The sequence below is a fragment of the Staurois parvus genome, unplaced genomic scaffold (assembly GCF_062004578.1).
Source record: "Staurois parvus isolate SC_StPar_1 unplaced genomic scaffold, SC_StPar_1.0 ptg000186l, whole genome shotgun sequence".
NCBI lineage: Eukaryota > Metazoa > Chordata > Amphibia > Anura > Ranidae > Staurois > Staurois parvus.
The window spans coordinates 4,387,704-4,414,587 of NW_028317982.1; the positions used below are offsets into that span (position 1 = coordinate 4,387,704).

The 26,884-nt window shown below is 39.1% G+C and overlaps 1 protein-coding gene across 2 annotated transcripts in view; it reads right to left on the reverse strand.

The window, feature by feature from the left end:
- Positions 1 to 9,096: 9,096 nt before the first annotated feature.
- HS3ST1 (heparan sulfate-glucosamine 3-sulfotransferase 1) overlaps positions 9,097 to 26,884 on the reverse strand; it is a 31,337-nt gene continuing 13,549 nt past the window's right edge. For both annotated transcript variants that reach the window (XM_089677412.1, XM_089677414.1), the window contains exon 2: positions 9,097 to 10,299. In XM_089677412.1, coding sequence (XP_089533538.1) covers positions 9,286 to 10,221 — 936 coding nt within the window. In that variant the 5' untranslated portion in view covers positions 10,222 to 10,299 and the 3' untranslated portion in view covers positions 9,097 to 9,285. The remainder of the gene's footprint in view (positions 10,300 to 26,884) is intronic.

Here is a 26,884-nt window from a genome sequence, read left to right on the forward strand (position 1 = left end):
CCCAGTGTCAGAAAGCTGGGTTTGCGTCCAAGATCCTGGGTCTTCCAGCAGGACAATGACCCCAAACATACGTCAAAAAGCACTCAGAAATGGATGGCAAAGAAGCGCTGGAGAGTTCTGAAGTGGCCAGCAATGAGCCCAGATCTAAATCCCATTGAACACCTGTGGAGAGATCTTAAAATTGCTGTTGGGAAAAGGTGTCCTTCCAATAAGAGAGACCTGGAGCTGTTTGCAAAGGAAGAGTGGTCCAAAATTCCGGGTGAGAGGTGTCAGAAGCTTATTGATGGTTATAGGAAGCGACTGATTTCAGTTATGTTTTCCAAAGGGTGTGCAACCAAATATTAAGTTAAGGGTGCCAATACTTTTGTCCAGCCCATTTTTGGGGTTTTGTGTGACATTATGTCATATTTGCTTTTCTGCCTCTGTTTTATATTTGTTCCAATACATACAAAGGGAATAAACATGTGTATAGCAAAACATGTGTTAATGCAATACCTTTTTTGTGTGAAATACTTGATTTTCAGGAAAAATATCAAGGGTGCCAACAATTTCGGCCATGACTGTATATATATATATATACACATACATATACACACAGTTGTGTTCAAAATAATAGCAGTGTGTTGAAAAAAGTGAATAACGCTCAAAATCCTTCTAATCGCTTTTATTTCCATACACACAAATGCATTGGGAACACTACACATTCTATTCCAAATTAAAACATGAAGAAAAATATATCAAACTTGTGTTGTCCCTCTAAAAAAATTGAAGAAAAGTGAATATTAGACTGTTCAAAAAAATAGCAGCGTTTGTATTCTTCTTTACAAACTCTAACATTCACTATATAAACTGAAAAATGTTTGAAGATTTTGCTTTCCTTTGAATCACTTAATTAATATTTAGTTGTATAAGCACTGTTTCGGAGAACTGCTGTACATCTGTGTTGCATGGAGTCAACCAACTTCTGGCACCTGTGAACGGGTATTCCAGCCCAGGATGATTGGACTACATTCCACAGTTCTTCTCTATTTCTTGGTTTTGCCTCAGAAACTACATTTTTGATGTCACCCCACAAGTTTTTTATTGGATTAAGATCCGGGGATTGGGCCGGCCACTCCATAACGTCAATCTTGTTGGTCTGGAACCAAGATGTTGCACGTTTACTGGTGTGTTTGGGGTCGTTGTCTTGTTGGAACACCCATTTCAAGGGCATTTCCTCTTCAGCATAAGGCAGCATGACCTCTTCAAGTATTCTGATGTATTCAAACTGATCCATGATCCCTGGTATGCGATAAATAGGCCCAACACCGTAGTATGAGAAACATCCCCATATCATGATGCTTGCGCAACCATGCTTCACTGTCTTCACAGTGTACTGTGGCTTGAATTCAGTGTTTGGGGGTCGTCTGACAAACTGTCTCCGGCCACTAGACCCAAAAAGAACAATCTTACTTTCATCAGTCCACAAAATGTTGCGCCATTTCTCTTTAGACCAGTCAATGTGCTCTTTGGCAAATTGTAACCTCTTCAGCACGTCTTTTTTTCAACAGTGGGACTTTGCGGGGCTTCTTGCAGATAGCTTGGCTTCACATAGTCGTCTTCCAATTGTAACAGTACTCACAGGTAACTTTAGACCTTCTTTGATCTTCCTGGAGCTGATTGTTGGCTGAGTCCTTGCCATTTTGGCTATTCTTCTATCCATTCGAATGGTAGTTTTTCCGCTTTCTTCCACATCTTTCAGGTTTTGTTTGCCATTTTAAAGCATTTGCGATCATTTTAGCTGAGCAGCCTATCATTTTCTGCACTTCTTTATATGTTTTCCCCTCTCCAAACAACTTTTTAATCAAGGTATGCTGTTCTTCTGAACAATGTCTGGAACGACCCATTTTCCTCAGATTTTCAGAGAGAAATGCACTGTAACCAGCATGTACAACATTTGCTGCCTTCCTTCCTTAAATAAGGGCAATAATTGCCACCCGTTTTTCAAAGATTGAATGACCTCACTAATAGAACTCCACACTGCTATTATTTAGAACATGCCCCTTTCAATTAGTGATTCAATTACACAGAATCAGCAGCATGCATGTCATGACTGTTGGGTCTGTTGGATTTCTATTACTCTACTACACCTGCTAGTAAATTATTTGCCATGTAGAAATATCATTTCTACCAAAAACAGTGATTGATCAGGTTAGTGATGTCTAACTGCTATTATTTTGAACACAACTGTGTGTGTGTGTGTATATATATATATATAGTGATTTTTTGCACCCGTGCCGCCCTGTAGCAGTATAAGTGGTTAAAATTATAATCTTTTGTTATATTGTAATACATAAAATTTCATATAGGGCAGGGGACCCCCCAGAGCACCACAGGGTATTTAGAGACCGCACAGTCGACATTACCTGCTTTAATGCTCTTGATGTCCATTTGAGACCTACACTGAGCCTACCCTGATAAACAGTGAGTCATGTTCTGACTAAAGCTGGCCATGCACTGACTGAATTTAAGTGTGTGGCCATCTCTACTCAATAGAGGTCAATAATTTGATGGACTTCTGTTAAAAGAGAATGTTTCTCGATCGGTGACTGCAGTCGCTGATCAGTGTATTCTGACACCTGTGTGTACCGCTGTAAAATACTGGTACAATGTCCCAGCAGAGGGGATTCCTTCAACCAACTCGTTTGTGTGGATGGAGGAATCTATGAGCAACAGCCAACTATTGATTTATCCTGATTTTTATACAGGCATAAACTCTGTTTACAAACTCCTTGGTTAACATAATTTTCAGAATACGAATGAAAATCCATTGAAAATAATGGCTCGGTTTACGAATTTTTTTTCGCAGTATGAATGAATTGGTTATCTATGCATTTACAATTTCTTTTTTTAATCAAGTCCCTGCACAGTACTATGCCTCTAAAGTGCACTGGATAAAGAGTTTTGAACAGATAAAACTTTTGACTTTTTTCCAACCTCCGGAACAGATTAATTGGTTTTCAATGCATTTACGAATTAATTTTTAATTATGTCCCTACACAGTATTTATGCCTTTAAAGTGCACTTTATGAAGAGTTTTGAACAGATAAAAGACTTTTTTTTTTCTAAACTTTTTTTCTGACCTCTTGAATGGATTAATTGGTTTTCAATGCATTCCTATGGGAAACCGCATTTTACAAATTTTTCGCAATACGAAAAGTCACCGCAGAACGAATTTAATTCGTAAACCGAGGTACGCCTGTATATGAAATCTACAATTTGGAGGTCACTCTATTAAGCTCTCTGTAACAGACAAAAGCTGCATGATCTTGGGCAGTAGCACTCCATTTGATCACACAGACATTTTTGTTTCACCATTGTTTTGGAACACCAAAACAATTGGCTTCCTCAATGTATTTCAAACTTGGCTTGCTTGAAAATAAAAGAAAATCTTACCTTGACCTATAAGAAAGGCCAATATAGAGGGTGTTAGGGTTGATATAGAATTGCTCCGTGAGAACATTTCTTATGCAATTTTGATTGTCTTTGATACGGAGCTCCAAAGTGACAGTCAATCATCTGCATAGACCAGAAGCAATGTCTTTGCCAGTGCTCTGCCTTATCTGTAGATTGTGTTTTCACTTTAAATTCTTTACAGTGGATTATTTCACGGGTCAGTTATTTTTACTTTAAACTATTCATTTTTATGTGATAAGCAGAGAGTAGTCAAACTTAAAATCTTGCCTTAAAGTTCTCAGAATATCTAATGTGAGGAATATCTGTACAGCTGTAACCAAATGATACTAGAGGAATGTAGTGTTTATCTTGAGGGACTTCCTTCGTATATTCAATGCTATTCCATATGAACCGGCCATTTATATAAATCTGGTCTCTAAAATATTTAAGAAAAAACATAATTTCAATAACTATTCTTTCCCTAAGCATTTTCTAACAGAAAGCATTTTAGGTATGCCAGATTGCACACTACATACTGTATATAAGGCTGAGAATTTTTAATGTGCTTCCTTATGTGTTGCCTTATATAGATCAGAAACTTTCACAACACTTCTGAAGCCCCTATTCACCAAGTCTTAAAAAGGCTTCCTATTTTTTAAATTCTTCATTTAATAACACATGCAAGTAGCACAATATTCTCAAAAAGCTAAACATAGGCAAAGTAAAGATGTTTTATTATGGTACAATAGGAGTGCAAGCCAACTGGTCCGACTGGCTGTTTACCCCTCCGATTCCTCGGGTAGATTTACTAAAGGTAAATCGACTGTTCACTTTGTATGGGGAAACACACTTTGTGAGGGAATATTTCTGAGAGCTTAGTGAATAAAGTGAAGCGCCACTGACTTCATTCAATCGTGCAAGCAAAAAATTATTTTTTGTAATTTTCTGTGCTTGTGATTGGGTTTTCTTTGGAAAGCGAAACACCACCACACTCGCTAAGGTCTGAGGAAAATTCCCTTGCAAACTGCACTGTCCCTTAAAGTAAACAGCCCATTTGCCTTTAGTAAGCAAACTTGCTTGCGTTAGAATGGTATCAATGGAGACATTGCGGTATTCCCAGAAAGTATAAAGGGAATGTTCCTAACAAAGATGATTAATTCAATGGAGAGGGGTAACAACTGCCATAAGTGGTTGAAGTTAATGTAAGCAAGCCTGAGGCATCCTATTTCTTCTAACATTTTTATTAATAAGAGTGCTAAATAGAAAGGTTTGTTGGAAAGCAAGGCAAATGAGTGGGTATACAGATTAAGGATGATGGATATGCTGGAGAGTAGTGAGAGGATAGCATGGGCAGAAGGGAAAGGAAGAAGAAGAGGAATAAAAATGGTAGGAAGGAAACTAATTATGGGAATGAAAAAAGTTAGCATGGAAACCAAATGGGTTAGTTGAGGTAGAGGGGGAGGGTAGATCCACAAGCATGATGGTTTAGTGAGGCCTCAACTTACATTTCTACTGTTGGTCCTGCCATCAGTTTCTTATAGCCTGTGGCATACAATCTGGTAATGCCATACCTTCTGAAAAGGTACTGCAGAAGTTAGATCTCCCATAATTTTAGTTTCATTTATCCTGTGGAAACCCACATCTATATCTTGAGTGGTTGTTTCCACTTTGCAGGGAGGCAAGTACAGAATGCATTAATAAAATATATATAGACGGAGAGCTTACAAACTTTTTTTTTTTAATCATGCCATGATGCAATAGAAAAAAGGTTCATCTGATATGTGTTCAGTGTGTTTTTCCATTTTACCAGAAACGGGACACCTTCAGATTATGCCCAGAAGTCACCTGAAAATGCTCGCACCCCACTACACAACATTTTTATGACAGGTGAGACCATGGTACTAGATTTACACGTAATACTTACAGTGGCTCCTACTTCAGAATAGGAAGCTCTCTGATATAGCAATCCAGGGAACATCACTGTAAGACTTAATGATTAACCACTTGCGCCCCCCCCCCTCCTGACCAGGCCATTTCTCACGTTATGTTACTTTAACTGACAAGTACATGGTCATGCAACGCTGCACCTAAATGAAAATTTATGTCCTTTTTCCCCCCACACATTTTTCCTCTTTCGGTGGTATTTGATCACCTGTGCAGGTTTTATTTTTTGCACTATAGAAAAAAAAAAAAAAAAAAAAAAAAAAAGAAAAATATTTGACTTTTTGCTATTAAACCTGTCTAGTAAAAAATTTTCTTACAAAAAACAAAATTTGCCATAAATTTAGGCCAAAATGTATTCTGCTTCATGTCTTTGCTAAAAAAAAAAAAAAAAATTCCAATACATGTAAAATTAAATTAATTGGTTTACGTGAAAGTTATAGCATTTACAAATGGCTGTATATGCACTGGGATTTTTTTTTACTGGTAATGGCAGCAATCAGTGACTTCTAGCGGCACTGCAGAGGGCATTCTGACACTGGGGGGAACTGACTTGGTGTCACTGACACCAATACAGTGATCAGTGCTAAAAAAAAAAAAAAAAAAAAAAAAAAAAAAAAAAGCACTGGCACTGTACTTATGCCACTAGGTAGGAAGGGGTTAATGAGGGGCGATCAAAGGGATAACTGTGTGTGGGGTTTTACTAACTGCTGTGTGTCTGTGCTTCACTAAGCACACTGCTTTGCATGGCTGTGCTGTGCACAGCCAACCAAAGCAGTGTGCATGAGCTGACAGGGAGGAAACCTGTATTGCTTCGAATGGCCTCAAATGGCGGTGTAGGTAGGACACGCACCCCCTACCTGGAAATGCAAAAATCACATATGTATATACACACACACACACACACACACACACACACACAATTTTGCACACCCATGCCACCCTGTAGAAGTATTTCTGCTATAGGGCGGTTGGGAAGCGGTTAAGCATGAGAATTATTTCTGTGTTGATCAACTCATGTCAAAATGTAATAGAGTGCAGGGGGGTTGGTACTCCTGTCATTTTTACAATTTTTTTTCTTTGCCCTGATTACTTCTATCTCTGGGACAAAAAGTGAAGTCCAAATGCGGAGTTGCCACCACAACTTAAATGGAGAGGAAATCTTTCAAAGGTGACACTTATGTTAACAGCTAATAGGGCATTTTATTTACCTTAAAAAGATGTCCTCTCACTTCTTGTTGTGTATATAGTACCGAATGTGAAGAGATCTCTTCAATGGGACATGGCAAAAGAAAAAAAAAGAAAAAAAAAATGTGCTGGGCTTCCCACAATGCATGAGAATGTGCTGCCTTCTGTTAGATGCGTGCAGGTACGTGGCCATCAAACTCCATGGTACCACAGAACACCAATTTAAAAAAATCACCCCTGCTGTACTTTTGAGTGTTCATGCATTTGGCAGCATATTGAAATGAATGGCCTGTCAAAAACAGTCTGAACCAGCCTAAAAAACTGCATAGACACAGAGGGATCCAAAATCTAAGGCTCACCTTTAGCCTTTCAAGTGGTAAAAATTACACATCCAATTTCCTGACTACCCATCACATTTTGGAGCCCTGAAGTGCAAGAAAAGTATAAACATCCACAAAATGACTACATTTTTTAAACAAAAACACCCCAAAAGTATTCTGGACATGAAATATGAACAAAGCCAATCCCTCTATAGTGTGTACTTGTCTCAATTAGGAACACCAAGTGTTATTTCTGTCTGCTGCTTCATTCCTCTATCTGCATGAATCACTTCTTGTGTGCAGGGGGTGTGTCTTTCCTCCAATCAGCTCTCAGAGCTCTTCTCACTGAGCTCTGCAGAGTGTGACTTCAGCTCTCTACCCCCTTTTTTTATGAACTCTCAGAAGCTTTATAAGCTCAGCACTTTGAATAAATGCAGGAGAGAAGACAGGTAAAACTTTGTGCATCACCTGAGGCCAGTCACTTCACTAGGCATATGTAAGCTTTTACAAGCACTTTAAGGAAGTGGGAGTGCATACTCATTAACCACCGGAAGATTTATACCCCCCCCCCCCTTTTATGACCAGGCAATTTTTTTGCTATATGGTGCGGTGTTATTTTGATAATTGCATGGTCATGCATGCAATGTACATAAATGAAATTTACATAATTTTTTTCCCACAAAAACATTTTGGTGATATTTGGTCACCTCAGGGCTTTTTATTTTTTGGCTATAAAAAAAACCCCACAATTTTGAAATTCTCTTTACTTTCTGCTATAAAACATACCCAATAAATAAATCTAATTCCTTCATAAATTTAGGCCAAAATGTATTCTGCTACATATTTTTGGCAAAATAAATCCTAATAAGCATATATTGACTGGTTTGCGCAAAAGTTATATCTACAAACTATGGTGTATATATACACTGGAATTTTTTTTCCTATACTAGTAATGGCAGCGATCAGCGACTTCTATACACTGTTGCTGTATTAAATGACACTGGCTGTGAAGGGGTTAACATCGAGGGCAATCAAATTGTTAAATATGTGCCTAACCAGTGTTTTACCATGTACAGTGAGGTGTTTTTACTAATAGATGTGCTGGATTGCATTCCCTGCTTTGCACAGAACAATCCAGCACATCGCCGGAGACAAGACACAGCTGTGCCTTGTTTACATAGGCAGAGCTTTGACTGGTCACTCTCCTCAACGATCAATGGGTGCCTTCTGCTGCGTCAAATGACAGCAGAAGCATCACTCTGCCCACTACACCAGAAGTGCAAAATCACATTTATATACGCGATTTTGCACAGAAGTCCGCCCTGTAGCAGTAATCTGCTATAGGGGGGAGACAAGTGATTTAAAAAAAAGGTACTCGCTCTGTGCAAGAAAAAAAATACACTGCAATTAAAATAGCAGTTTCTGGGAGGAAGACCATAAAAGCAACTTTCATTTTCAGGAGAAGGTCCGCTTTAAGGATATGTAAGTTGCTACTGCCCATGGCCTGGTCACCGGTGCATTTTAGAGGTGCACAAAGACAAAACGGAAACAGTAACTGGATAAAGATCTTAATTAATGAAAGACCATATCATCTTAACACAGATGACTTGGAATCAGGGCCATCAATCTTTTCATTACTTAATCTATTATCCAAAAAAAAAAAAAAAAAAAAACATTCTGTTTATTTTCACACATTTATGGGGCAGTCATGTTCATCCCATACAACATTAAACACCATTTTACAATTTGCTGTGAAAAGGATTCACTATCCTGTTTATTCCCAGCGGATGAGATAATGAATGTAAAATGTATTGATGTTTTATATAGAGTACAGAAGGTTTAGCATTTTAAGTCAGGTGTTCTTGAAGGTGGGTGATATACTACTAGGGAAATTTACCCTCTCCTCCTGTACCAACTACCATGCAATGAATCTCCCCAGTGGAAACAGACAGCAATAACTGGAATAGGTTGTAATCCCCCGCTCTCCCAAAAGAAAGTTTTTTTTTTTTCCTTTTTTACGGTGGAGTTTACATACAGGGCAATATGATTTTTACAATTCCCCCCCCCCCCCCGTGATATTGCCTCCTGATCATACATTTTTTGTTTTTAAGTAAAAAAAAAAAACCATACCCATAGAGCTTTATTATTTAGTTGTCAGAAAAGCTCAATTATGTAGAACAATATTATAAAACAAAAAAAAAAAAGTCTACTATATTGCAAAATGAATATAATTTATTATCCATGAAAATCCATACAAATTATAGTCACACTTAATTAGTATAAAAATAAAACTAGCTTTTTTTTTTATCTCCTTCTCGTCTAATTCTGGCAAGAAATATTCAATTTACAAATAAGTTATAGCTTAAATATCCTTCGGAAAAACAGTGTCAGTTGGTTTATTTTACAACCAGTCAAATGTCCTTCCAACAAGTTGAAAGAATTTTTTATTGGGCTCATGGAAGTAATCCCGTAATTTGTCCAGCAGGAATGAGTTTATACGTGGGTGGGCCCTCCCTTTGGATTCGTGTAAGCAACGTTCCCGACCACTGTCACGTAAACAGTAAAACCCTTTTGTCCTATTGAAGTAAAAGTTTGATGCATTTATTTGGGGAGATAGATTCAGAAATTTCTCTACCTTTTGTATTTCCGGAAAAGGATTTCGAATTAAATAATCTCCATTGACGATGTGAATATTATGAAGTGGGAAATACGATAACCAGTTTTCCATGAAACTATAATACAGACTCCGATTTATTGCTTTGTAGTCTGTATTCAGCTCACCATTCCTCAAAAGTAGGTCCTCAACCGGTGGATAGGATTTATTCTTCTGCAAGTGGTTGTAAAAGACTTGTGTGTAGTCTGATAAAACTCTTTCAATAGGGTCTCTTAGGATGAGAAGGAGTTTTATTGTGCTGTTCATATTGTAGATGCGCTCTGGGACTTTAACGGATGTAAAGTATGCAGGGGTTTTCTCCACCGTGAGCTGATGGGGATAAGAAAATGGCATTTGGCCAACATACCACTGTAAACCTTTTTTATATTGATCTTCCCAGTCAAAAAAATGGATTTCACTTTCTGCTGAAGAAATGTCAGGATGAAGGCTAAGCATTTCTAGCAAGGCCCTTGTTCCACCTTTACGTACCCCAATAATAATGGTATGTGGTAGATACTGCTGGGTACCATTAGGGTGAATGGCAGTCCTCTGTTCATTTATGGGAGGTGGTGGTGAATAGGCCTTTTCATTTGAAGCTGGGTAAGAAGTAACCAGCTTAGGCTGGCTGAAGAGGAGACACATTCCAAGCAGTATTGACGCCATGACATCCAAAACGCGACTCATTTACCAGGACTATGCTCCATAGGTCAGATCTTCCAGGACTGAGGTCTCACTGCTTGCATCTAATCCTTATAATGGCTTCTGAAAATGAAATTAAGATTGTTATTAGATGGCAAAAGAGTATTTTTAAAACCGCATTATAATGCCTATGCAGTTTAAAGAAACAGGTCGGGTTTTAAGGCCCTCCTCCGTCCCCTGGCAGCTTATACATTTCTTACATTCACCCATTGGTCAGTTCAGTGGGGGAGCTGAGGATAGTGTCAGTGCAAGTGCTTGATATTTGACAAAGCACTGCCACATAATGGTATGAAGGTCTTCAGCCCTGAATAAACTTCATAAGATGCTGTATACAGGGCTTCTTTTTCTCACTCCCATTGCCTAGACCAAGGTTCATGGGAGCAGTAGATAGATAAGCATGTTCTGCTAGAGAGAGGGGCATTAAGGCCAACTTGTTGCTTTACTCTGCATAGTGTTTCTTTAAGTCGAGCAAACTAATGCAACAAAATCTACATGATTTTGCAAGGACAAAATGTAGCTGTTAATGTAAACAAAGTTTTCAGTGATGTCAAGAATCAGAAAAAATAGAAACTATTAGAAAGATTTCAAAATTTCTTTAGTTCCACCCCATTTTACTGACATGTCCCTATGTAGTAGTATGTCATTTTGTGACCCCCTAATATTTTCATTAAGTTAAGCATGTTCTAACATAATGCTGTGGTTGGTGCCCTGTAATTTATACTCTTAAGCAGCTGTTTCCTAGATTTACCAGAAGCAGTATGTTAAAGTAGAAAATGCAGTGAGCAATCAAACCTTTATCTCCTGTTCAAGAATGAGTTAAGACTTCTAAACCGCCAGGACCATAAAGTAGTGTGATATATTTTACTCTACACAACTATCTGAATTATTGCTTGTCTACCACTTTATTTAGCCTGGGGTAAGGGCCACAGACTTAATTCAGTGGTAGAACAAACAAGCATGATCTCAGGCAATAAACCATATATGCATACATATACACTACTGCATTCATAAGATGCCCATATTTACGTAGTCTGCAGATGTGCCCTGCTGCTGGCCTCATCTCAGTATGAGCAGCATCTGCAGGTGGTGTCTCTAGACATAATGGTGTTACCCGATTCTCAAAACATCAAAACAAAAATCAACTAATCTGTCAAACAATGCTCAAATGGGACAAAGTCCACGTGATCTACCTTGGTCCATATGTTACCATCCTGATGTATCTCAAGTGTTTTGGTGCCCCTAAGATACCAAGAATGACTGGCTCTAAGGTTGCACAACTTAGAATGTACCTACCAATAAGATTTTTTGTTTAAAAGAACATATTAAAGATTTTGAATCATGTACCCTACTGAGTTGTGTTTTAATTAACAGCCTACAGTTCTACATTAAGCCAATAGCAAGTCTGTTTCCTAACAAGTCTAACTGTAATGTTATTATACAGTATTTATATAGCGCCAAAAGGTTTGCTCAGAGCTGTACATTATAGTGGGGGACAGAACGTGAGACAATACAGTAACAAAACAATACACGAGGGGTTCGAGGGCCCTGCTCTTTCGAGCTTACAATCTAGGTAGTAAATCTGTTCTAACATCAGGAATTCTGTAATTTGTAACTTCAACTCTTGATCAGGGTCTATTGAAAGGAAATGTGCTTTTGGCAAAAAATACTCGGAATTCCTTCAAGGCTCAAGACATTGGAAAAGGATTTACAGAACATCTAGTTTTACCTGCCAGATGACAGACAAAAGGGGTCCACCAATACTTTTCAGCAGAAGATTGTTTTCTTTAGATTGGTTTAATCATTTCAGCTCACACCTGTGGGCCAGAGCATATTTTAGATGTCTGCCTTGGGCCTGTTTATTTGGCAAGAACTTTGACATTACTTAAGATAACTATTACATATATCATTTTTTAGGACAAAAAGGGTTTTTTGGGGGATATTTTCTTACAAAAATGCTTTTTTTAATGCAATCCACAGACCCTCAAAAAAATCAATGTTAGTTTAAAAGAAAGCATTACAAAGTTGTTTACATTTTTTTTCAGTTTTGTGCTTTTTTAATGCAGCACTAAAAAAAAAGTAAAAATATTAAGCAAAGCTCATTAAAACAAAAAAAAAATATTGTTTAAAATAAATAAAAACAAAAATTGACAGGAAAATACTAGCTCAGAAGGGGAAGACGTTAATCAGAAAGGAAAGGTTTACTACACATGCGCTGCACTCGCAGGACATTTTTGGGCATGTGTAGCATGCCCATGGACCACAAATGGTGAAGGAAACATGCACTGATTGAATTAGGAAAGAAAACTAAAAACAAATCTGTTTATTCGTTTGTTATAGAAAATAAAAATAGCAATAAAATTGTTCAGAGGTAAAGTATTTTACATAAAAGATTTAGAGTCCCAATCTTCCCAAATTCTCTCAGATATGCAGTTCTCCAACAGAGAAACAAAACTTTTTTTTACTAGAGTAAATTTGCCCTTCTATATGTATGAATGAGTTTGGGACCTTAGATTGTAACCTCCTTGAGGGATGGCACTGACTTGAACGTATCATAAATATGTAAAGTGCTGCGTAAAACTGATGGCATTATAACCTGTAATAAAAACTGCAATTTTAGGTACATTTTTTCTTTATAGATCAGTAATAACTTCTAGGTTCTCAGTCCAGATATTGTTCACAACTCTCAAGCAGTATGTTGTTAGTGAAGAGCTCAGCTAAACCTATGTGTTCAGTTTGTAGGCCACAACTATTTAAAATAAATCCATAAAATGAACACAAAAATACCTCCTGTCATCATAAAATTGAAATAAGTGAAGTCTTGATGCAAGTCCAATCTTCTTGCAATTTAAGTTTGGGGAGTTCAAATATATCCTTCATATTCTACAAATTTATAGCTAAAGGAGCTTCAGCCAAATTGCTTTCGAGTCTTAGGAATGGACGAGAACTGTTAGAACTCCTGGAAGGTTTTTAAAATCTACTGTATTTGCTTTGATTTGCATGGCTGCAGTCATTATCATGAAATGAGCAAGAATCCTTTTATTTTGGGTATTCGTGATGGAATGGACACCTCCTGTAGTGGGAAGACCTTACTATGCTATGCAATGCCTGGTTCAGTAGAGGTTTTTTTTGGTTCTATTAGTCCTTTCTTAAAGTATAACCTGGAAGGTTATTGTAACATGGGATGTTGATTCTAGCTTGAGAGTGTTGACATTTTTTACATTGCCTAAACGCGAAGATTGACACTGTCATAGGTGCCATTGTTCCCAGGACAGAAGGTGAGGGGGAACCCTGCATTTATCATCTGTCATCAACAAAGAGAGAGAGGAGAAATCTTCCAATAAGGACCCCTGTTACACTGACAACTGTCAAGGAAAAAAGACTTCCTTCAATTTGGGGAGATGTTAGCTTACTTCCTGATGTGTCTTCTGGAATAGGAAGAGCAGAAAAAAAAAATGCAGTGATGGAAACAGAACTTCTGTCAGTATTTATTGATGTCGAACTCTTCAACACTATACAAAACTAGAAAAAGTTAACATTTTGGAGCGAGTTTCATTTTCAACGTACTGTTCCCTCAAAACTAATAGTTGAATTATATGTTGGACCAGTTGTGCTAAATGAACCACTATATTCCATCTCCTGGGGGTTTCAAGGTTGTGGTCATTATCAGGAGCTCAAGCTAATGGAATTTCCAATAGGAATGATAAACGTGTTACATTTTGTATTTTAGTTTTAGGTGGAAGATAGTGGATTAAGGTGCCAACCTGTGTTAAATAGACAGAGAATCAAAAAAGGTCCATGCATTCCTTCTAAAGTCATCTTCTCGTGCACACATGAAGGTGCTAGATGTGGGAAAATATATGAGCTAGGGCTATTGATTCATGTACCATTTTGTTTTCATTATGCTTGCATTGTCTTATAATGAGTTAGAGTGATGCTTTAAGTAAATGAAAGAAATATCAGCATTATATTCAAGCTTATATGGAAAATTTTAGAATATGTTTTAGAATGTGTATGTAACAGGTGTAACTGCAATTGTACAAGGATGAAAGCTATATCACAGATGTTCTCAAAGTTTCTTAGAAAATATAGATTGATACTCAGATAAGAGAGCCGGGGACATAACCAAATAGGTAGAATGTGCAGACTGGGGTTTAACTGTTTAGGGAAAGTTAAACTTTGTCTAGTATCTGGGTAAAAGAGAAAAGGTATGCTTTGCTATTGGATAATTTGGGTTGGTGGTTTTTGTCAATATAAGCTGTAATGTACGTAATAAACTTCGCAATCTTCTTGTATCCCACCCGAGTGTTGGTTTACTTTGATTGCCTGATCGATCAAGCCCGTGCCACACCCAGACAGCTGCGCAGCACAGAAAAAGGAAAATACTGATATAAAGGAAAAGGGTCTAAAGGTTGGAATCTTTTCACTAGACAGATGTAAAGAGTCATTAATGTGATGGCATTGTGGGCACATGACTAAATATGTGGTTTATTACCTGCCAACATTTCCCAGCATACAATATAAAAACATCTAACTGGATCTACCTTTTTGCCATGGCAGGTTGCCAGTTCCAGTTCAGATTTTGACCATGATAGGCATAATCAAACAAACATATAAATAATCTTGTATACCATAAGAATAACCGTTATAGCAAATATAGTGAGCTTTATGGGTGGCACATTAATATTTTACACAGTGACAATTACTTCTGTAATCACATAATGCTTCTTGAGCCAAACACCCATCTCTGCCCTACTCTTACAATATCCTTTGGTAATCTTGAATTTCCTTTCATGTCTAGACAATCAATGCTGAAGAAATGGTTCTGCAACTTTACTGGATTGAATGTCAAAATTGATTGAATAATGAGTGAACTGCCAATCTATCATACCGAAAACAAGTTTTCAACACCGGGATAGTATCTGTCCACAATGATACAGTCTGTGCTTCCTTAATTAACAAATTAAGGAAGCTTTTTCTTCGGAAGAAAAAGTATAGTCAAATAACTAGCATTGGGGGAGAAAGTGTGGAGTAGGATCGGAGTGGTACTGCTCCTATATGAGGAAGAGGCAATACAGGTTTTGTGAAATGGTCTCTGCATTTTAGTGAGCCACAAACATAGTACCCATCCTTGCTCTTCCACTCCCCCCACCTATTCTCCCTTTGTCACCCCATTCTATTTCTTTTATTTTTTTTACTGTTATTGTATTTATTTTAGAGTCCAGATGTTATACATAATTCCTTTCTTCGAAAGGAACATTGGTTACTGTAAGTACCATCACTTGTCATATGTGTATGAGTATTCTTTCTTAAAAAAATAATAAAAAGAAAATGATCAATAAAATGGGATCACCATGAGATTAGTCAAAGCTGAACCCCAGGCACATTAAGGGTATGTTCACATCACATCCGGTGGGACTGTGTTGAGTGGCTATTCCAGCACAGTCCCGGCGCATGAGCAAGGCAAAATACCTTGTCTCCTATCAGACCGGTTCACACCACTGTGTTGTGGTGGTGTTCAGGCAGTGTACTGAACATACTGCATGCAGTGCTTTTTTTTTCAGCTCAATGCAGTGCGAGCCTTCCACTGCCTCACACCGCATGGCTGGCAAATTTGAAATGTCTGTGCAACATCTCAAAGTTTTTTTTTTTTCTTCTAAACAAAAAGGAATTCGTGCAAAGAGTTGAGCTCAGCGCATCAACACTCCACCCCAACATATACCAGCAACTGTGTTGCAATACAGCAGCTGGTATGAACAAACTCTAAGGAAAATTCCTGTAATTGTGGGTTCACTAAAAATATTAAATTCTACACATGACTAGTGTAAGTATCTGCAACTGATGAAAAAAAACAGACTAACTGGCTGGAACAAATGAAAATAAAGGAAAGCCTAAAAAGAAAACAAATGCAGACATCACATTGAAGAATTGGTAAGCGGCAATATAATAAAATGTTTGCTTTTTGGTTTAATTCCCCTTTGCACCAGTGCACTAGGAGACAATCAGATATGCTGCTTACACATGGAACAGCAAGATGACTTGGAGAGAGAGAGAGAGAGAGAGAGAGAGAAGAGTGAACAGAAGGTTCACTTTATCCCCAGGCTATGATTGGACAATCAGTGAGCAGACACAGCAGAGAAAAAACACACAGACAGGTGGCCAGGCTGTACTGTTTACGGCAGCAAAGATTTTGTTCACCAACCTGACTGTCACGGCAGTGTAACCCTTAGGACTGTATATGGACTGCTCCGTTTTTTAATCCAGTTTTAGGTGTTCGGGTCAATATGACAGAACTAAGATTCTCTGTTTAGTGTGTAACATGAAACATGTTTGGAGTCTTCAGCCCCCCTCCAAACCAAACCCACCAACCTCCCCACTCCGCACTTCGGGAACCTGGGAGTTCTTCTCCCTGTTGGCTCCTGTCATTTGAATTTGGTGCATCAATCATTCAGAGGTCTGTGAATGAAAAACCTACAAGTCCCATTGCCGCTGCAAAAGGAGCTCGTAGTTCTCAATGGAACACAAGTGTGTGGCCATCACTGAACTAGCAGTCCATTCATACTTGGTCCATCACCTTAAATTGAAGGTCTGTACCTCAGTAGGGACCTGTAGCTGGAAGAATAGTTTACAGGAGTCAAAACATTATATCCACGATCCACTCCAATGAAATAAAAATTAATACAAATTAATTGATATGGATGCATTTATTTTATTTATATTTTTTATTTTTGTATTTTTAAAGGTGGATTTAGCCTTTAATCCCACAGAAAATCAGCACCGATTGTTGCAGACAGCAGTTTTAAGTATACTACTGAACTCACTACAGCAGCTTGGATACCACTTACTACTAGTAACATTAAGACGACGTTGCTGTGAATGTAAAAAAGTGGAGGTTAGACAGAGTTAACTTCTCCAACACTATAGACATTTAATACTGCCATCTCCTTTCCTTTTCTATAAGGCATTATGTAGTGGTGCACAATTTTATACAAAATACCTTTTATTCTCTTATAAGAAAATATTCATAGGATTTTTCCATGAAGGTCTCAATTCAGTATTAAAGGTCATGTCTGGCAGACAGAGTCTGATTGCAGCCTCACACTATTATCTGTGGCTTGTCAGTAATACAGAGAAGACACTTAGGAGTAAAGCGCCTTACAAAAGAAAAATCAGTAATATTACCAAGAATACAAGCTGCCTATACAAGTTTTACAAAAGCCAGCATGTCGGAATATAAATACATGCTATAATATAAATCTGAGAACAAGAATCTCCCACACCATGAAACTCAAGGTCATCCTTTACCGCTGAACTAATAAGCGCTAAGAATTCCACAAAACAACATGTATTCGGCCAACAGATGACACCCAGCAAGAGCAAAATCTATAGTAATAATACTTTCTCTATAAAAGATATTGGAGAATAGAATTTAAGGCCAATACCACAAAAGCAAATATTTAAGGCGGTATGGAACCCAAGAGCAAACATTATATTGCACCTTACCATTTCTTCGAAGTGATGGCTGTATTAGTTTTCTTTTTTAGGCTCTTTCTTCATTTTTTTCCCTGGAGATCCAGTCGGTAAGTCTGTTTTTGCAAAAAACAAACTGTCCTGCAGATCTAGCAGTTACATGGATGAGATAAGCCATTTACCACTGACATGGGTGCTTATAATGATCAGCTTTTATAAGTTTATTTAAAACCTATATCCAAAAAGGAAAAAAAACAACCTGTTTGCATTAGTTTTCCTTTTTTAGGCTTTTTTCCTTCTCCAGCTATAGAAACCACCACATCTGATTGGTAAGCTGCAATATATTACATTTTTGGTTTTGGGTTTAATACCGCTTTAAGCTTTCTGTGATTATTAGCTTAGAGAATTCCATTAAGGTAAATGCCAAGAAATTGGGTGAATAGTTGAAATACATAAATGTTGGCTGTGTTACCTGCCAAAGGAATAATAATCCTGTGCACATCCCTGCCAGACAGAACAGCCATCAAAGTGTGGAACATGAAACAAGTGTTACGCGTTAAGCAGATGCACTACTTCAAGGAGCTCAATGGCACCAGCAAAGTTTATCCCCTAGAACAAGGATTCCCAACAATGGCTACTAAAGGAGTGACTTGAAGTGACTCTTAAAATCCATATCAGACCTTCATCAAGGATAAGATGAATTTTTAGGGGGAACCCCCCCCCCCCATGCATTTTTTTTTTTCATGGGGGTCCTTATAATCCATAGCAGACCCTCATCTAATATAAAGGACTGTTACAGCTGAAAGGGAACCTCTGGCTACTTGCTTTACAAACAGAACAAAGTGGGAAATGTCATTTGGCAACCAGCAATTTAAATTATTCTTTGTAAATGTCACTTTACGTAAATTTTTTTTCTTGCATTAGTACATTTTTAAGCAGTGTCCAGTTCCCTGTGCCATTTGTTTTAGGGGGTCCCTGTGATGTTTTTTATAAAACAAGCTGGCAGGAAAAAGTCATTGAGTAACAAATATTCTGCAGGAAAAAGTCATTGGATGTCAAATGTTCTCATTTCTTATTAAATGTTCCTTTTGCTGTAATACATCCTGACTAGTTGTCACTTTAAAAGGCAGGATTAAGGCAAACTCCAAGCATGTCATTGAAATAATTTTGCCCTTTTAATGTTTCAGTTTAAAGAAGACCTTCACCCCAAAATAAAAACAATATTTTTTCTGGTACTTTTTTGCATTTTCTGCTGTAAGGCAAACTCTTGTGTGTGCAGATGCACCAATAGGGCATCGTCCTGCCTTTGGGACCTGGCATCTGTGCATGCACCGGGTCTATACAGATGAGGGTGCTGATGGGGGCGGAAGTTACTCTTTAAGCCTTAATATAAAAGCTGCTCCCAACTGAACTGTATTTTTACAAATTGCACTTTGTAGTGGTACATGGCCCCCCCCCCCTCCCCCGGCAGTGCCCAGCTCCACATGCCCTTCGTTTCATTATCCCCTGCCTACTGGCCTTGAAAAGGAAGATAATTGATTTTCAAGAATCTGCTTCCATGAATTTCAGTGGGGTTGCATCAAAGTTCACAGTTTGCATTTATTTTCTTCAAGTGTTCACAAAACCTGCCCCAAAAACCCAATCTGATCACGTCTTTAGAGGGGTACATGCTCTAGATCCGATGTTATTCTGCTGCAGCCTGCCTTGGCTGGGTAGCATTCACTACGCATTTAGAAATTCGGCTATGCAAGTACTTTTCCCTCTTTGATAGTATCACTGGCTGACCACACAGCTTTCGCTGGTTGATGTCGAAAGCATTGTAGGAACACAGATTTTCTTCTTCTTGAGGTCCTCATGTTAACCAAAAAAAAAAAACAAAAACCTTTTACTTATGTTGGCCATTTTTTGCATTACGCGCTACATTAGTTTAACTGACAATTGTGCGGTCATACGCTACACCCAAATAAAATGTATGTCCTTTATTTTCCCACAAATAGAGCTTTCTTTTGGTGGTATTTTATCGCCTGTGTAGCATTTATTTTTTGCGCTATAAAAACTGACAATTTTGAGGAAAAAAAAAATTATATTTGACTTTTTGCTATTAAACATATCCAAAAAAAAAAATTTCATCAAAAATGTAGGCTAAAATGTGTTCAGCGACATGTCTTTGCTAAAAAAAAAAATCCCAATACGTGTAAATTAATTGGTTTACGTGAAAGTTAATCGCATTTACAAAATGGCGGTATAGATACTGGGATTTTTTTTGTTAATTTTTACTAGTAATGGCGGCGTTCCGTGACTAGCAGGGCTGCAGTGGGCATTCTGACACTAGGGGGAACTGACTGTCACCGACATCCCCAGTGACACCAATACAGTGATCAGTGCTAACAACAAGCTCTGACACTGTACTAATGGCACTGGGAAGGAAGGGGTTAACATCTGGGGTGAGCAAAGTGTTAACTGTGTGCTGGGTGTGTTTTACTATGGGGCTGTGTGTGTGCTTCACTGTAAGCACACTGCTTTGCATGGCTGTGCACACAGCCATGCAAAGCAGCGTGTACGAGCTGACAGGGAGGAGAATTGTTTTGCTTACTAACAGTTCTCCCCCCGTTTGAGATACTCAGCAATCACCGGGCACCAACGAATAATCACCGGCTGGGACCCAGTGATTGACAGCCGTGGCTGCAAGTGGTGGTGCAGGTAGGGCACGTGCCCCCTACCTGGAAATGCAAAATTACGTATATTTGTACGTGATTTTGCACCCCTGTGCCGCACTGTAGCAGTATATCTGCTATAGGGCAGACAGGAAGAGGTTAATAAGCCTTGGTTCACACTAGAATGTGGTGTGAGAAACCCGCGATCCATGCATGTATCCCGCACCACATTCAAATTGCACTGCCCTTGTAATCTGCAATGGGTATCAGTGCCATCTTTACAACACCCCAAATACAGGTCACAGTGTCTTTGCCTGCCCTGGATCGCATGGTACAAAACCACCAATCTGGTTGCAGTGTGTTCCCAAAATTGCTGCATGCACAACTTTGGTGTAGATGCAGTGCAAATCAAACCCATTCAAAATGAAGGGGCTAAAAATCACACTGCACTTAGCATGTAAATTGTACAGGAATGTGGTGCGGTTCTTATGCGATTCATACGCTATACGTCAGGGGTCTTGAATTAATTTATGGAGGTCCTTCCAGCAGAGGTCCGAATCTTGTTAGCGATGCAACAATCCCCACATCAATCCCCCTGGTACCTTAGCATCTTTAGTGTACCTTTCACACTGTAGTCCCCTCTGCATCACAGTCACCTCTTTGAAGAAGTCCCACAGTGTCCTCTTTTCCCTTCACAACGTAGCACCCCCTAACACAACACAAAGCCCCTTAATGCAAGTCTTCCCCTGTACAGTCCTAATGTACCTTGGGCAGGTGGGCGATTGTCTGGCTTGCTGGTGTCGGGGGGGGGGGGGGGGGGTGCCTCCCGCTTTCTGTCTCGAGCTGCAGAGAATGGAGGTCTTTGCATGTTGACTGGCTGGGTGGCTCTGTCCCGATCTTCAGCTCCTCACGCCTCGTCCAAGGGGTGGTCCTATCCGGACCATGGCCGTGCCGCTGCTGCTTCTGGGTGTCCTCTTCCAGGCCTCCCGTCTGGCCGCTGGTGTCATCCTCACCGTGGGCAGGGTATTGGGGGCTACGAGCTGGTGATTGCCTGGCTTGTTGGTGTGTTGGAACTACCGGTCTCTGCGGCTGAGGGTGGGAGTCTTTTCAAGTTGGCGGGCCGGTTAGTCGCTCACTTGTTGTCACGGTGACTTGGGAAGCTCTCGCCCCTCTGTCTTGATCTGCAGCTCCTCGTACCCCACTCACTGTGGGGATGGCGTCGGTGGCTGGGTGGGGGGCCTGGGAGAGGGGCCTCCCACTGACACCCATGATGAGGCACTCAAATGTACAACAATAGGGCACTATTCCTCCCCCTAATACCAAAGATGGATTGTTTACTCCTACTGTCATCAGGACAATTTCAACTCCCAACGGCCACAGATTGGCCCCCCCTAAAGTCTGAAGGACTGTAAACTGGCCTTTTGTTTAGAAAGTTTAGAAACCCCTGCATTAAAGGAATTAGCATGGAATTGAGGGGTAAAGGAGCAACCAGGGAATGAAAAATATAAGTGAGGAGTATGTAAGGGTTATAACCCCATTTGTTTTGTTTTTTTGCAATCTGTGTCCCATTCCTGAGATTTCCCTTCCTTTCCTGCAAACAAAATAGGAAGTGAGAGGAAATCCCTAAAAAGTGATTGAACCCTGAGATGCCACCAGTATTTGTGTCCCCATTGGAAGATTCACCCTCTATTCCTGTTCTGGTGACAATCCAAATTTTCTTTTCCTTTCATATTCAATAATAGTAAACAGGACATATGATGAAACCCACTAATGGGGGCTCAGACAGCAATAAAAATTGACAAAGGGTCTAATCCCTTTCCAATCTAGCCAAAACTAACTGAAAAAAAAAAAAAGTTTTGCCTTTAGCGACACTTTAACCTTCAGCTTTAAAACAGGGAAGTATATATTTGTAGACAGAAGCCTAACATTTACCCATGCAAGGTGTTCACATTACCTTTATCTATATGATATATTTATGTATGATCTGTAAATTACTTGGTGATGTATTTCAAACATTAGTATAAAGTTAACAAACACGTTTTGTTGCCAACATAATGTCATATACTGGTTTTCAATCTTTAACATTTTACTAACTGCAGAAACACAGCAACATCTGGTAGCTAGGGGCAGCAGAGCTCTGGATTTATAAAGTGGCATTAAATGGTTTATTTTTCTGTTTTAATGCTGATCTCTGGAAGGGTCAGGAAAACGTGAAGACAGAATATTGATAGAACAGTTAATTGTCTCGGTGGTCACATAAAAATAATATTTTTTCAAATTTGATGTAGGCTTTGTAGGTTTTAAGTAGTCACGTTTTCTAGAATTATTTTCTTATTTAACAGATGTTAATATCACAATGGCATTACAGCAGTATCTCATGTGTTAGTACCCGGCATTTATTTTTAAACCTCAGTTTGTGTCATACGGTAAAAAAGACATTTGTTGCACTATGCATATGGTTAGACAAACGTGTGACAATATGCTGATAGAGAATTTACAAATTCCAGGCCAATTCAGAGAGGTGGGTGTGTACACATACATACATACACACTATATATAAACACATATATACACACACACACACACTATATATTATATAGTGTATATATGTGTATACACACATATATACTGATCAGCCATAACTTTGACTACCCACCTAATATTGAGTAGGTCCCCATTTTGCTGCCAAATCAGCCCTGGCTCATTGATGCCACTAGGCTTCTGAAGGTATGCTGTGGTCTCTTACAACAAGCCGTCAGTAGAAAATAACTAATGTCCTGTAAGTTGCAAGGTGGGGCCTCCATGGACTTATTTTTCCAGCACATCCCACAAATGCTCGATTGGATTAGGATCTGGAGAATTTGGAGGCCAAGTCAACACCTCAAACTCCTTCTGTTACTCACACCATACTTTAACTATTTTTGCAGTGTGGTAGGGTGCATTATGTTGCTGAACAATGCTACTACCATCAGAGAATACAGTTTCCAAAATGTTTGAGTAGGTGGTGTCAAGTAACTTCTACAGGAATGGCAGAACCCAAGGTTTCCCAACAAAACATTACCCAAAGCATCGCACTGCCTCCGCCAGTTTGCCTTCCTCTCATTCTAAATCCTGGTGTCATCTCTTCCCCAGGTAAGCGATACACACACCCAGCCATCCGCATGATGTAGAAGATAATGCGATTCATCAGACCAGGTCATCTTCTTTCATTGATCAGTAGTCCAGTTATATTTTAAAGCGCTGAGCAAACTGTTGGCGCTATATAAATCCTGTATAATAATGTTCACTGCCCCATTGTAGGCACTCTTTGCTGTGGACATGGGTCAGTATGGGCACCCTGACTGGTCTGCGGCTGTCCCATTTTCAACAAACTGGCAATGTCCATTTTTTCTGGTTTCAACACATCAGCTTCTGTTCTATCCCATGGACTTTCAGATGGCATAGTAATGAAATAATCAATGTTATTCACTTAATAAGTCAGTGTCCTAAAGGCACAGAGCAGCTATATTGTCAGTGAAATGGAAGTTATTGTAGGGAAAGCTGAAAAACGACATAGATAAAGCATGTGTTCTTTGTCCCTAGTAAATTTGGGCCTAGCTTTGCTATTTAAAAGGATCTTGCTGCTGGCCAATTTTACATTGCTGTATCAACTGCGGTCTCCAAGTTCTGCCAGTCAAAGCAGGCCTATTACCATTGGATGGAAAAGCAAGCGTCACTACTCAAGCATCCTAAACAAAAATCTTTTTTCAAATTCAGATGAATCAGATTGAGATGCTGCTGCTGTATGTAGATCAAAGTAATTGTAAAAAAAAAAAAATCAGTTCTACAAGCATGCCAATACATGCTGTCGCTGAGACCGTCTGTAAAACCCATACTGTTCCACAAGATTACATACAGCTTTAAGGCATCCCACAAGTATGTTATTGAAAGGATTTGTGTATTTCCAATGTTGCCTTCAAAGCCGCATGAAAAACCCCTCTCCTGCTTCAGTTTTTATGGGGCCAAGCTCTTTTTTTGGCCTGTTAGCCCTAAAAATGGCCAGAATTTGACTACAATATTTTCCCCCATAGACGTTAGTCAAGGTTCGTGTTTGCCAAATTTTAAACAAGATTTGCAAAACCCTTGGCAAACGCAATCTGGGCAGATTTGTCAGTCAATGGCCATAAATACAGTCCAAAAATAGAGATGTCTGCCTGAGCCATGTTATCCTGTTTGTGGTATACACTATTCATGCTCCCACAACGGCTGATACAGGGAAACCCAGTGCTGTCCTTCAGTTTGTGTATAGCTGCAAAGCAAGGTTTTAAATCTTTCATTCTACTGGAGTCATGAGTGAAGGTCACAAGAGAGGAGTTGGGACAAAAGGTCTTGCATTATATGAGAGTAACAGTCGTAATCTCTAAAATACAGCTATTGATTTTTTCTCTAGTCTATTGCTGAATTTCTTTTCAGTTTCCGCCAATATGAAGCATCACAACAGCCTCTGACTATGGCGTTGCAAAGCTTTAGCTACACAGCTCCAGATCGTTAGAAGAGTACTTTAGAAAGAAGTAACTAGCATTTGTATCTGTAGTGCCATCTTCCCTTTTTTGTTTTTTTTTTTTACACTATGCAAGGTTTACACATAAATGGAACACAATGGATAACATATACACTAGTTAAAGAAAAATTCCATGGATATTTTTACATAGGTATATTAGTCCAACTTTGTCTAATGTAGCTAACCTAATTTGTGAGATCCCACTAGAAGCTGGAAATCACACCTAGAGACCGTTGGTACAGTGATCTACACTTGCTTCCAGGTCCCGTGCCAAGCACTTGCACTTCTGCATTGAGAATACAGGGGGTCGGCTGCCTGGCACAGGCACCACTCAGATTACTTTGCGTTTTCCCAATGAATGCAAAGAGTTCTCTTGATTGGAAAAAGGTGGAGAGGCGAGGTGGTGACATCATACCATCTACATCGCCCAGAGAAAACTTTGTACTCATTGAGAAAACGCAAAGCATTATGTGAATGGAGCCCGTTTCCAGCAGCCGACCTCCTGTGTTCACAATGACTGAGCCGGTTAGCATGGAATTCACATAACTGAGCCGGTTAGCATGGAATGTGGAAGCAAGTGGAGATCACAAGGCAAAGGGACGCTTACTACAGTGATTTTCAGCTTCTAGAGGGAACCCACATGTCTGGTATATACATAATTACATTGGTTCAAGCTGAAATTATGTAAAATATTTGTGCCTAGAATTCGTCTTTAAAAAGTTGATTATCCCACTACCTTGCCCTTCTGTTTCAGGTTTATTCAAATCTGCCAAAAGGGTGGAGATTCCCTTTAAAAATTGGAAATGATTCACACCGTGTGAACAAAAACCTGAACAGTTCCCCAGGACATACACTGTACATACCGCATTTGTGCTGAGCCTATGCAGGAGGTGATTATTCACTGGGGTATGCATCAATGAATCATCTGTGGGACCATCTATACTGGTCTGACCAGTTAGAAAAATGCTACATCAGAGATTTACTGATTGGGAGGTTGTGACATGTGTTATACAAAAGACATACTAAATTCTTCATTAAATCAATGCCAAAGGTAATAATGTACAAAGTGCAGTAATTTAACCAGATTTTATGTGTTTATAGAGTCAGATCACTCAAATATTACCTCTGACTGGTTAATATGGGTTGTTGCACTTTGCATTCTGTTTACTGCCAACTACGAATGACACTGTGTCCTTATTAGCCCCCCATGTACAATGGCTGTTTAGCCCCGATGCATGAGCTCCTGGCATTGTTTGGTGGGTGGAAGGTACAGGTGCACTGATCAACAGGCAGCCTGTATAGTTCTATGAGAGGCCGAAAGCTGCTTCAGCTGGACTGATTTGGATGGTGCACCAAGTGGTACTAAACTTTAGGGCCATATGCACTCAGGCATGAACACTTAGGTGCTTTGCGATCTGGGGCATTCGTCCCTGGATGCATACTATCCTAAATGAAGTACCACTTGATGCACCATCAAGCCCCGTCCATCCGAAGCAGCTTCCAACCACTCAGACATTTTCAGACTACTAGAAGCGAGGCTGGGCAATGTGCCTTTGCTTTCTGCCTGCACTAAAACACCATGCACTGTGGCTTTTTTCGGAACTAAATAAGTGTCTGCATTTCACTGCAGCATAGCAATAAGATGGTTGGAATACACTGTTCATGTATGTTGTGCAACAATCACAGATATATTCTTCAGCCAGTAGTTGGCAGTGTTTATAACTTTGTAGCTGGTCTCTATGATTAAACTATGTCTTTTCTCTATAATAAAGTTCCCGTTTCCTGTTCGCAGAGAAAAAAATAAAATATTCCGATAGATAGGATATACATACCATAGTTTGTAGATGCTATAACTTTCACACATACCACTCAATATACACTTTTTAATCAAAGGCATGTAGCAGAATACATTTGGCCTAAATTTGCAAAGAAGACCTTTTGGATAAGTTTTATAGCAGAAAGTAAAAAAAAAATTTTTTATTCAAAA